A 12,564-nucleotide genomic window follows, 5' to 3' on the forward strand; every position below is an offset into this window, starting at 1 on the left:
AGCATTTACCTAAGTGTAAATGCTCCAGCAGAAGTAATATAATGATCTGAGTCAAAAGCAGCAATACACTTAGCTATCTACATAAAACACAAATCTGATCAAGATGTTACACAATGTGCTGCGCAACAAGTGCGTTAACCTTCTATGTTACTTTAGGAATCAAAACTGTGACTGTACAAAAAACAGTCCTCTCCGGGAACTACATTAAGCACCATAGATATCTTAACATATAATCTCCTGTGATCTGAAGGGTACACAGACATCTTTACAGCAGGAGTTTTGACCCTGTAAGATGTTTTATAATGCAGCCTCTATGTGACCAATTAATTAAGCTCTACGAGATTTACAGTCACATTTGTCCTTGTTGCCAATTTCTTTGTGGCAGATTCTTAAATAATTAAAGTATAGGTTGCCTGTCAGACTCCACCTCTTGTGATCCCCCACCCACTTTTTTCCCTCACAAATTGATCCCAATTTATGGATTCCCAGGGGAATGTTTTCCGGTTCCAGTACTGAGTGGAGATACACATGCCACAAGCCAACAACAGCATTGCTGAAGGAAGGGTGCACACAGCAAGTTTTCTCATAACATTGACAGGAAGGTGAAGACCAACAGGGCTCAAATGTCTTTGTACCTTACTTCTGCCCTCCGATTAAATTAAGTTGTGAAACCACGTATTCCTCCAGTACTACATGGAATCTAGGACAGAAAATGTTGCAATTGAAGGAAAACTGTGTTTATCAAACGCTGGAATACCTTCTATTGTGTACCTATGAAGCACCTTTGCTAGAAACCGTGTCTCTAGTTGGCAGGGGTATGCACCCTATCCAATTAGGAACCAGAATGGAACAGATATAAGACTGCAGAGCAGCTAGTCCTGATATAATAGAATGAATGATATTGGGTGACAAATTATTTACCACAGTGTTCTATTTTTGTTTTTTAAATTTGGGGGTCTTGGGGTCTTAATGTTCACTGTAATTTAGTGGCATTTAAGATTTGTATTATAGTGGTCATTCTGGATTTCATTCTTGTTATTTATATTGTTTTCAAAGCATTGTTAGCACTTTTGCTAGATTAATAGACCAAGACCAGTGTGACAGCGGTACGGGCTCAGAACTTCAAAACAAACTCCATATGGCCTGGATTCTTAAGTCGGCATAACAGACCCTTTTTTAGCCCACTCTTAAGACTTTTTAGAGGATTTTGCTGCTAAAGGGTTTACTTGCCTATGCAGGAGGTTCCTGTGGAAATTTAGGCTATTTCTTGATGTTTACAACTGTGGCATTTTCTTTTATTACATATTATTATGTGCAATTTTAATGTGTATTTCATCTGTATACTGCACTTTTATGGTCATTCGACCCAAAGTAAAGTATAAACCAACTAACTAGAACCCAGCTCTAATGGCCACAACCTGAAGGCTGTAAAGCCCCCTCCTAGTCATTGTCTTCTAACTCTCCTACGTCTACCTCCCAGCTGTCTCTCAGAATTTGCAAGGTGTCAGGAGTGTTATTCATTCTTTTTGTATGTCAGGGAGATGGCCTTTTCCGACACTGGGTCTAGAAGGAGCTAATTCCTCCATCAGTGCCGCCTCTCTCAGTTGTGTTCCATCCAATATATGCACCCCAAGGACATGACCCACCTGTATATACCTGAACTGCTATGTCGCTGCCAGCCCATACTCCATCTGAAGAGCCTCAAATGACACCAATGAGGATCTGTTCCATGAATCACACAGGTATTCTATGCCTATCAGGTTCCATTTGAAAAAGCTGTGTAGGCTCCCCAACCTCCTTCAACAGGTCACTATCGCACAAATATTGATATTTTTGAGCATATCCACTGTCGTTTGCAGTAACATTCTGAACTTTTGACTTTGCCATAATTGAGGTAAGCACATTCTGCATAATCTTCTACTGTGAACCTGCAACAACAAGAAAACAAGGTCAGGTCTTTTTTCAACTTTCCTTTAAGTATTGAATAAAAGTTACAGAAAAAACTTTGAAGTCAGTTAAGTTTTTAAATGGCATATAACAGGAAAAACATATACGAGTTCAACAGACTGACATGGCGGGCACCGGCCCAGTGTCAGACTAGACTGGGAGTACTGCTGGTTAATATAAGTGACACAAGGGCTTTCTGGGAATCAAGTCTCAGCCTATTGATCCTCTGGTTTCAGACGTGACAGTGTGCAGCAGTAGACAGGTATTTTATACCTACTGGAAATGGAAGGCACCATAAAGTGATTCATTCACTAGTGGGAAGAAGTGGGAGAAAATGAGCAATGGTTCCCTTAAGAGGAAACAATGGTTTATGATGGGTCAGACTGGTAAGCCCCACATTCACAACACAAGAACACGGAGCAGCTACACAGACTGAGGTGTGAAGTCTAAAGTGTTGAACAGGTCTTGATGGTTGACCTAAAATGTCTAAAAAAAAAGTGAGATCCAATATAGGTACAGGAGGACCTTATCAGTCACATGTTTTCAGGAGAAACGCTCATTATGTACATAAGGTAATTTTAGAATCAATAATTAAAGATGTTAGGTGGATGGTCTGAAAATCTGGGATGTATCTAAACCTCGGGGCAGGGGGTCTCCAAAACATAAGGCAGACATAAGGAACAGTCGAAAACTGGGATGGAGATGGGTCGGAGAAGAAAAGTGATGTTGTGTTTTCAATCTGAACACCACTGACAAGGGAGCTTAAGGGTCCACATCATAGATGTGTACAATATAGATGGTAGCTGCATTTGGATCATTGCATCTGGTATAACTGAGCCAAGCAGTGACCTCCATTTGCAGGTTTTACCTGCCAACAGAGGATGCCACTCAGCACCACTCTGTTGCCAAGGACATGACCAAGGCAAATGTAGCCCAGACCTCATCACCAAATGCCAATGTGGGGCGCTCCACCTAGACATAGACCAGTTGTTCACTAATATTTTTAATTGGCAGGCGCAGAAGCCCTACCAAAGTTTGGGAGGTGAGTACAATGGAACCTCAACATTCCAATTTGTTACACCACCCAGTATAACAATTTGTTGTCTGCAAGGGGGGTGACGTTTTGTGTTAATTTCTTGAAGTCACATTTACCAAAAAAGATGAACAACCACTGTATGTCTGTAATAATAGCAAATAGTTTAAATCACAAATTTTAAGAAAAAAGTAAACAATGGTGGGATGGAGGGACATGATAAAGAAATCGCTAGCAAATCTTGACACAATGAAAGAGGCGGTGCTATTGGGCTGAAGAGTACCATGGCAATGAATGTTTTACAATATGTAGAGGGATAGGAATGAAATAAACCCTGTTGCTATTAAAAAATATACACAGCTCGGTTTCACCACTGAACTGTTAAGTATTAGGTGTGGGAGATTTAAAAAAAAAGCGTCTTTGCAGATTAATTCAGGTTAATGTTGATAACCCGTTATTGTTTTTTTATCAAAAGAAGGCAGTAAATTATCAGACATGGCAGAAAGACCATATTTGCTCTTGAAATTAATGTTTATTTTTCTTGATATTCCCTTAAAGATGCAAGCCTTCAATCTAAGAGGACTAAACAGTTGTATGATTTTAATCTGAATTTCTTTTCAAAGCTAACACCTCAATTACTTTCTGGTCATTGTAATTGAGCCTAGCTCTTGCAATTCTAGCCGTAGACACAGCACCATATGGTTTCACATAAGATGTCAATAACTGATCCACTCCTCCACACCTATGTTCAATCACTCTTCCCTCATACTCCTTAATACATCTCATTACATACAACTTTGGATGTTCATCATATCTTAGATAAAAGGCTGAGTCTGTCATAGTCTGAGTTCTTCTCATCATCTCAAACAGGACACCACGCGGCTGATAAAACCTTTTTAAATTAAATCATACAACGTAAAGTTGCTAACTTCCACAGTAAGAAGCTGGCTGAGTGTGTAGTGGACACCTAAGGTGTTAAACGTTATACTGGGTCCAAGTAAATCCCTATTAGTGAGTGTTACAGTGTCTAGACATCCATGCAAGCTGTGGTGAGTAGGCAAGACTTATCTAGAAGGCATGTGAAGCTCTTGCAATACTACAGTAGCCACACAGTCACTAATCACGCATGAAAGGATCTACACAGTATTGCAAAAAAAAAGGCACTTTATTATAGGCACACTAGACTAGACTACCATTTTCATACTTCCCTCTGGAAGTACGAGAACGAAAAAGATACACAGGTAAGTAATTAGGAAAAGCATAAATTAGCAAGGGCCCTATATGGGGGCCAAACCATATACTAAAAAAATGGGATGCAAACAGGAGTTCCCCACTAGAGTGTACAGACTGGTTAGGCAAGCACTGGGAGACAGTGGAACCCCACAAGGTAAGTATCTAGAATATCCCCAGCACCTGGGTGCAGAGAGGTAAGTTACCCGGTTTTCCCATAGGCTAACATGGGGACATTGCAGCTGGAAAAAGCAGATGCCGTACAGGACCAGTGGAACCCAAGGGCGGATTCTGGGTGAAGAGGACTTGCAAAAGAAGGGGACAGAGTCCAGTTCACACAGGAGTGTCCAAGTGGGGCAGGAGCCAAAGCCCACCCTTCTGCAGCTGAAGATCTGGGTCGATGGTGATGGATTAAGTCCAGCTGTGGGGTTCAGGAGCTGCAGCTACGAGCTGTCATTGGACAATTGCCAGATTGCATATGGGTCAGTGGTCAGGAAGGCCACTAACAAGCACAAGCAAATACAAGAGAGGCTGAGGACGTTTCACTGATTTCGCTGTGGAGGATCAGCAAGGTGCTGGGGGTTCGACCCTTGGAAGGGAGTCTGGGCTGACATTCAGAAGACAGGAGAAACAGCAGAAGCAGCCAGACCCTCCAAAAGCAAACCATTGGCTGCAGGCACAGTAAGTCGCAGTGAGGCCCAGTCAGCACACCTGAAGAAGAGTCCCACGTCACTGGAGCAGGAGGGAGGAGACTGTCCTTGCAGAGGGTGAGTGCTGCGGGCCAGTGATACTTTGAGGCTGAAGATCCCTCAGAGCAGGAGTCAACAAGCATTGGTTGCTGCAACAGTTGTGGTGCACAGGGATTTTGTCCTAAAGGCAGAGGCAAGGGCTTACCATCTCCCACGGTGGACAGACAGCAGAGAGGACCCAGGGGATCCCTCAGAACCACCACTTGTGTTGGAGAGTCTTTGAAGTTCTAGAAATCAGAAGATCCCACTAGCTGGATGTCGTTGACTTAGGTGCCTTCGCATGCAGGGGAGTGACTCCTTCACCCCAAGGGAGATTATTTTTTGCTTCCTGGTGCAGATGGAGTCTTGCCATCCCTAGAGGATGCACAGCCATGGAGATGTTGCAGAATGCTGACAGGAGCAGTAAAAATAATGTTGCAAGAAGTCTTCTCAGGCATTGCAGCCTTTTTCTGTTCTTGTGTTACCCAGCAGCGGTTCTGGGGACCAGGAGCAGAAGATGTCTTTGCAGAGGAGTCCTGGTAGAATCTTGCTAAACATATCAAGGTACCCACCCTCAAGGGAGTCCCCAAATAGCCCAAAAAGTGGGTTAGGTCTCTCTCCGGAGTGGCCAGCTATCAGGAGGGGTCTCTGACTTTAGGTACCTGGCCTACCCGGTCAGATACTCCCAGATGCCTCTGCACATCTTGTTTCCAAGATGGAAGAACCAAGTGGCCACCTGGAGGAGCTCTGGGCACCACCCTGGGGGTGGCGCTCAACAGGGGAGTGGACATTCCCCTTTCCTTTGTGTGCTCATGCCACAGCAGAGACCAGTGGTCTCTTGGCTGATGCAAACCGGATTATTCAAGGAGGGCACCAAGTATGCCCTTCAAACCAGTCTGTTGGCATGGGGAGGCTAGCCCCTCCCCAGCCCAGTAACACCTTTTTCCAAAGGAGAGGAGCTTGCACCCCTCTCCTACAAGAAATCCTTTGTTCTGCTGTCCCCTGCACGACCTGGTTAAGCAGCAGTAGGGCAGAATCGTGTTTGAGGGGCTGCAGCAGCGCAGGCTGCCTGTAGACCCTGGAAGACTGGCAGAAACATAACTGGAGGATCCTCTAAGGAACCCCCAGAGTGCATGGAATCATGCCCCCGATACTGGAATCAGTATTGTGGTATGGTTCAGACATGTTTGACACCAAGCATGCCCAGGTTCGGAGTTACTATTATATAGCTGGACCCGAGGTAGTGACCAGTGGCCAGTACATAGCTAAAATTGCTTCCCCACACTTGATGTCTAGAGAATTGGAACTGTAGTTCGTAGGGGCACCTCTGCTCATGCAGGGGGTCCCACACACAGGGACCTGCACCCTGCCCTTTGGGCTGAAAGGCCTACCATAGGGGTGACTTATAGTGACCTTGTGTAGTGACCTGTAGTGATAGGGTGCATGTACCTGTTCACGCCGGCTGCAAATGGCAGGCCTGCAGACACAGTTTGCATGGACTCCCATGGGTGGCATAATACATGCTGCAGCTCATGTGGGACCCCCGGTGAACCAATGCCCTGGGTACCTAAGTACCATATACTAGGAACATAGAGCGGTACACCAGTATGCCAATTGTGGGGTGTAAGAAGTACCAAGCAACTAAATCTGGAGGAGAGAGCAAACTCACTGGGGGCTGGTTAGCAGGATCCCAGTGAAAACAGTCTAAGCACACTGACATCAGGCAAAAAGTAGGGATAACCATGCCAGAAAGAGAGGACTTTCCTACATCCATGATAAAGGTTTGGTTTCCAAATATTTGTTACCAGGCCCCACTTTCAATAAAGAAAAACAAAACTGACATCCCAAAGAATGTTATACTTTGCACCCGGGGGTTCCTTAATTCATATTCTCTTCATTACTCCATAACTAATAGACTTCTTCCCACAGATAACCTATCAACAAGAGAATGACCCGCTGCTATCACTGATCAACAGCAATTCACTGTTCCTTACAGATCAGCCAAAACATTTGCAATCATAATCTCATCTGCTTCAATGGATCCAAATCCCTTCCCAGGGACCAGCATACTCAACTGTTCCTTTCACTCTTGTATCTTCTTCCTTGTTCCTGGTGTCCACGGTTCATACAACTACAAAGTTTCTCCTGTAACAGAGCGAATCTTCCGGATTCCCTGAAATATTCCAAACTAGAAAGCTGAGCACCCCTGATTCCCCCAGATGATGCTCGTCTCCTTTTATGCCCTGTAAAAGCCCTTTGCAAGGCCATCAAAAGATTGTCTATTGCTAATTCTATCACTGACAGATACCAACCTTGTGTCACCTAAAAGGGTCTCACTAACACCATTTTGCATTTCTGTCTTCTCACCTGCATCAAGACTCATCTGTATCATCGAACACAGAGGGAACTCATAACCTCTCATTTTCTGCCAATTGAGACTGAATGCATCCACTGCCACAGCACCTGCATCTGGCCTCCAACTCACATACCTTACCAGTTGATTTTTCAAATGAGACACAAACAAACCCATCTCCAAGTGACCAACTCTCCTCTGATTTCCACCAGCTTTCCTTTCAAGGGCCCAGGGACTGGATAGGGCACCACTTGTCAGAGCAGAAGTCTCTCCAGAGACTCCAGGTGCTGGCAGAGAGAAGTCTTTGCTGTCCCTGAGACTTCAAACAACAGGAGGCAAGTTCTAAATCAAGCCCTTGGAGATTTCTTCACAAGATGGAAGGCACACAAAGTCCAGTCTTTGCCCTCTTACTCTGGCAGAAGCAGCACTCCAGGAAAGCTCCACAAAACACAGTCACAGGCAGGGCAGCACTTCTTCCTTAGCTATCAGCTCTTCTCCAGGCAGAGGTTCCTCTTGGTTCCAGAAGTGTTTCTAAAGTCTGTAGATTTGGGTGCCCTTCTTATACCCATTTTAGTCTTTGAAGTCACCTTTCTTCAAAGGGGACTCACACCTACTTGTGAAATCCTGCCTTGCCCAGGCAAGGCCTCAGACAGACACCAGGGGGTTGGAGTCTGCATTGTCAGAGGCAGGCACAATCCTTTCAGATGAGAGTGACCATTCCACCCCTCCCTCCTAGCAGAGATGGCTAATCAGGAAACGCAGGTTACACCCCAGCTCCCTTTGTGTCACTGTCTAGTGCAAGGTGAAAATCAACCCAACTGTCAAACCAACCAAGACAGGGAATCCACAAACAAGGCAGAGTCACAGAATGGTTTAAGCAAGAAAATGCTCACTTTCTAAAAGTGGCATTTTCAAACGCACAATCTCAAAATCAACTTTACTAAAAGATGTGTTTTTAAATTGTGAGTTCAGGGACCCCAAACTCCACATATCCATCTACTCTCTAGGGGAATCTACACTTTAATCATATTTAAAGGTAGCTACCATGTTATCCTATGAGAGAGACAGGCCTTGCAACAGTCAAAAACGAAGTTGGCAGTATTTCACTGTCAGGACATATAAACCACATTACTATATGCCCTACCTTATCCATACACTGCACCCTGCCCTTGGGGCTACCTAGGGCCTACCTTAGGGGTGCCTTACATGTACGAAAAGGGAAGGTTTAGGCCTGGCAAGTGGGTACACTTGCCAAGTCGAATTTAGAGTGTAAAAATACACACACAGACACTGCAGTGGCAGGTCTGAGACATGATTACAGGCTTACTTGTGTGGGTGGCACAACCAGTGCAGCAGGCCCCTAGTACCATTTGATTTACAGGCCCTGGGCACCTCTAGTGCACTTTACTAGGGACTTTACAGTAAAACAAATATGCCAATCATGGAGAACCAATTACATACATATTTTAAACAGGAACACTTGCACTTTAGCACTGGTTAGCAGTGGTAAAGTGCCCAGAGTAACAAAAACAGCAAAATCAGAGTCCAGCACACATCAACAACCTGGGGAACAGAGGCAAAAGGTTAAGGGAGACCACGCCAGATTGGTATAACTGACCACCCCATCTGAACTACAGATACTGCTGACTTGCTTGTGCAATTGGTTTCTGAAAAATAAGCGCCCATCAAATCTATCTTTAACATTCAATGTCTGTCTACCAAAATATCTCCCGAGAGATGGTTCCTCTCCATTTTATCACATAACCCTTTGCTGCTTCCAATACACAAGGTTCAATTGTTATTGTCTCCCAAGCATGGAGAAGATGCTTCAATCTCCCTCCTGTATTTCTCTGGATAGAACCAAAAAAACACTCTTCATACTCATCTTGTCCTGAATATGATCCTACCTGGGCACCTTGAGATCTCCCACTGGCCAATCTGTTCCTTCTATCTCTCCCTCTTTGAAGGTAAAAACTTCCTGACTAGGAGTTTCCTCTAAAACCTCCTCTAACTTGACCATAGCCTTCTCCCTGTTCTTATGGGCCTCTGCAGTATAATCATCCGGAAGTCTAACCCCCCTCTTCTGGCCCTTCCAGGAAAAAATCCCTTCTCCATAGAGGTGTGTGCCTTGTCTAGGGCCATAAAGTTCTGAACATGCTTACCCAAATAACCCTTCACCAAACAAAAGTCCCTTGGACACATCACTGGATTCCTTTTTGGAGCAGTTCTCAAACTTCGGATTAATCCTCAACAAAACAGACTAACGCAACTCTGCAATGATGCCCACATTGGTGTTGCCTAAAAAGCAAACAGATTAATACCCAAATATGTGCCATTCAAGTAGGATTCCTCCATCATATCAAAACTCCTGGCAACTGGGCCCAGAACATCAAGGAGTTTATCCTCGCATTGCTTTAAGGAACTTTGCAGACCCTTCCTTGGATCACGGCCCAGTTTAAATAAGTACGTTATAAGATCTGGGTCCAAACTGGGGGTGATCATTTCCTTCACATCAATAACAGGTAAAGAGCACTCTGCCCTTGTTAGATTTCATTCATTCCATTCCAAAGGTCTCCTTTCCCAGTACTTGATATAATTAGGAAGATGAGTCAATGGTCACCACTCTGAACTACGAGTGTGCCTAATCTCAGAAAGATTGAATACAGCTGGCCCCAAAGGATCTTTAACTTACTTCTTTATGGTCTTAATTGAACTGTCAATTCCAGAAAACACATCTAATCCATCATATTCTAAATCAAGGTTGTACACATCAATTTTAGCATTCGAATCCTTCTCCAACCAATTATGCTGACTGCCCCTCTCCTTTGCAGGGTTCATCTGCTTTTCTTTTGTGCCGCTTTGGTCACCTAACTGTGAGTCACTTGAATCCCATGCCTTTGCGTACGATATATCAGTACCATTCCTATGTTTTTGTTTAAAAACATTTGCCTCATGGTCCTCTATTCTGTATTTCATCGTCATCAGACAATGACCAAAATTCGTCCTCATCCATTAAATTACCTTTCCTCTTTCAACAATGTTTTCACAGTTTCCTGTACTGTATTCCCAATTTCTTTATTAATCAACCTCCCAATGACCTCTTCCTGCACATCTCGAGGTGAAATCATATTTTCCTCAGCCATCCTCAACTACTCCCTCATTCTACAAATTGTATTCTACCCAATATGACAACTGTTTACTTATTTTTACTTCTTCCTACTTTCATGAAACTTATTTTGCCAATTAAAACTAGCTTTCTGTGTTTTGTCTCACTCACGCGATGTGCCGCAACCGTCGGCTGTGCGCAGTTAAACACACTGCTTGGCAATGTGTCAGCGAGTACTGTGCTGTCTCATTCAAGGGCACTATCTCCCTCTGAAAAAGACGTGTGTGTCTGCACTTTTAAGAAATGTGCCAAACTCAGTCTAAAAAAGCACACCTAGAAAGAGGAAAGCTCCTCCCGAGGTTGTTTTTGTGCAGGAAGTTGGCCATGCAGGCACAAAAACAATCCTGCACGCAACGCAGGCACCGTTGCATCATGGTGCAAGTGTGCCTGCGTTGCTGCTAGGCAGCTAATTGTGCACCAGGCAAAGGACAGGAATTGTATAAATACAGTGCATTTCTGCATTTCACATCGGCAAGGGCAGCACAGCATGAAGACTTGCAGCACTGCGTATCCCAATTCCCCAGAAATAAGCCCCGAAATGAACACATATGATACACTCTTAAAAAAATCAACAAAATGTACTTTAACATGCAGAACCATTTCACCTTAGTACAAGAGATTATATCACTGCATTGAGAGGTATTTTTTAAAAGTGAATGTTTTTAAATACAAACTTACAAATGGTAGTGGCTCGCCCCCCACTGACAATGCCACTAATGACCTAAGAGGCAACTAAGTAGTCACTAAATGGAGCAACATTATAATCTATTCAAACATAAGTTGCTTGAACAGAGCATGTCCTTAACTCAAGCATTTAAAAGAGCTCTAATATGCGAGAATAACGAAAAGGGAGACTGGGTGAAATAAAATGTTCACCTAGGATCACACAATTTGGACAAGCATGCAAGTTGGTATTGATTCCAGGTTACCTGGCTTCACATTTTGAAATCAGCCACCAGGTGTATATCTTGGTCTGTCTCCTGTTCACATCAAAAGTCACTGGTTTGTCTTTTATTCTATGCATGAGACAAAAAACTGGCAAGGACTTAGCAGAGCCGATTGATCCCCAGACACAACTACCAAGGTAAGAATACATTTATTTGGATGGGTGTTACACCCCAAACAAGCTTCCCCCCACCCTCCCTCCCTCAGGCTAGGCCCCTGCTCTTCGTGAAAGATACTGGCAGTCGTAGAGGTGCACTGCTAACTCCCAGCTGATTTGCTGTCGTTCTCCCTTCCTCTGCCAACCAGAACGATGCTGGAAGCAGAACGTAGTGCGCATGCGTGGCTTCTCCAATGGCAATGGGCTGCACACAGAATCTCCCACAGCTTCTGTAGATGATCAACAGACTCAAAGATTAGCGGGTGGGGTCAGGGCCCTCTCGCTCAGCATCAAGGGTGCTGACCAACACTGGCAAGGTAATACTCCCTTTCACAATCCTAGAATATCTAGGGAGCCATTACTCAGAGGAGACCCGCTGGCATGTCCGGTAAAACAAGGGCCACATTAAGCAAGATTACAAAACCAGAGTAGGGCGGGAGGTAATGTGCCTTATACTTTATTGGAAGTGCAAGTAGGTGCCTTCTGGGCCTTAAGGCTATGGTAGTTTGCTAATGTATTTTTCTTTGCGATCTCTTCAGATACTAATGTGTACTCCAGCCCTGTAGGCCTAACTTTATAACATTCAATTATTCCACCTCAATGGAGTCACTTTACATAGGTTCATGAGTCTGCATCCAAATACACAGCATTTCACAAATGTATACCTCAGTATGCAGTCAACTACGGCATTGATTACTCAGACATAATTTATTGCCCGTAGATCTAACTATTGTAGAATCTACATATGGTATAATAGAGTATATTATAAATTAACCTTCAAGTTTTTTGTTTGAATGATTCCCTGGGGACCATTTGAACAAGCCCCACAGATTGGTGTTTACTGCCACTGGGACACCACCCCCCAAGCATGGAATACAGATACAGACTTTTATTATCAGACAGACTGACCAAGGTAGCAATAACTGTTATGAAAGTCACTAAAAAATAAAACACCTAATCAATCAATCAGGGAGTTGAAAGCATGGCTACTCACCTGTGAGGGTC

At 44.0% G+C, this 12,564-nt stretch overlaps 1 protein-coding gene across 1 annotated transcript in view; it reads right to left on the reverse strand.

Annotated features, from left to right (window-relative positions):
* Positions 1-1,810: 1,810 nt before the first annotated feature.
* LOC138246795 (C-type lectin domain family 2 member D-like) overlaps positions 1,811-12,564 on the reverse strand; it is a 50,419-nt gene continuing 39,665 nt past the window's right edge. Inside the window, exon 5 of the mRNA XM_069201556.1 lies at positions 1,811-1,928. Coding sequence (XP_069057657.1) covers positions 1,811-1,928 — 118 coding nt within the window. The remainder of the gene's footprint in view (positions 1,929-12,564) is intronic.

The sequence above is a fragment of the Pleurodeles waltl genome, chromosome 7 (genome assembly GCF_031143425.1).
Source record: "Pleurodeles waltl isolate 20211129_DDA chromosome 7, aPleWal1.hap1.20221129, whole genome shotgun sequence".
In the NCBI taxonomy this organism is placed as follows: domain Eukaryota; kingdom Metazoa; phylum Chordata; class Amphibia; order Caudata; family Salamandridae; genus Pleurodeles; species Pleurodeles waltl.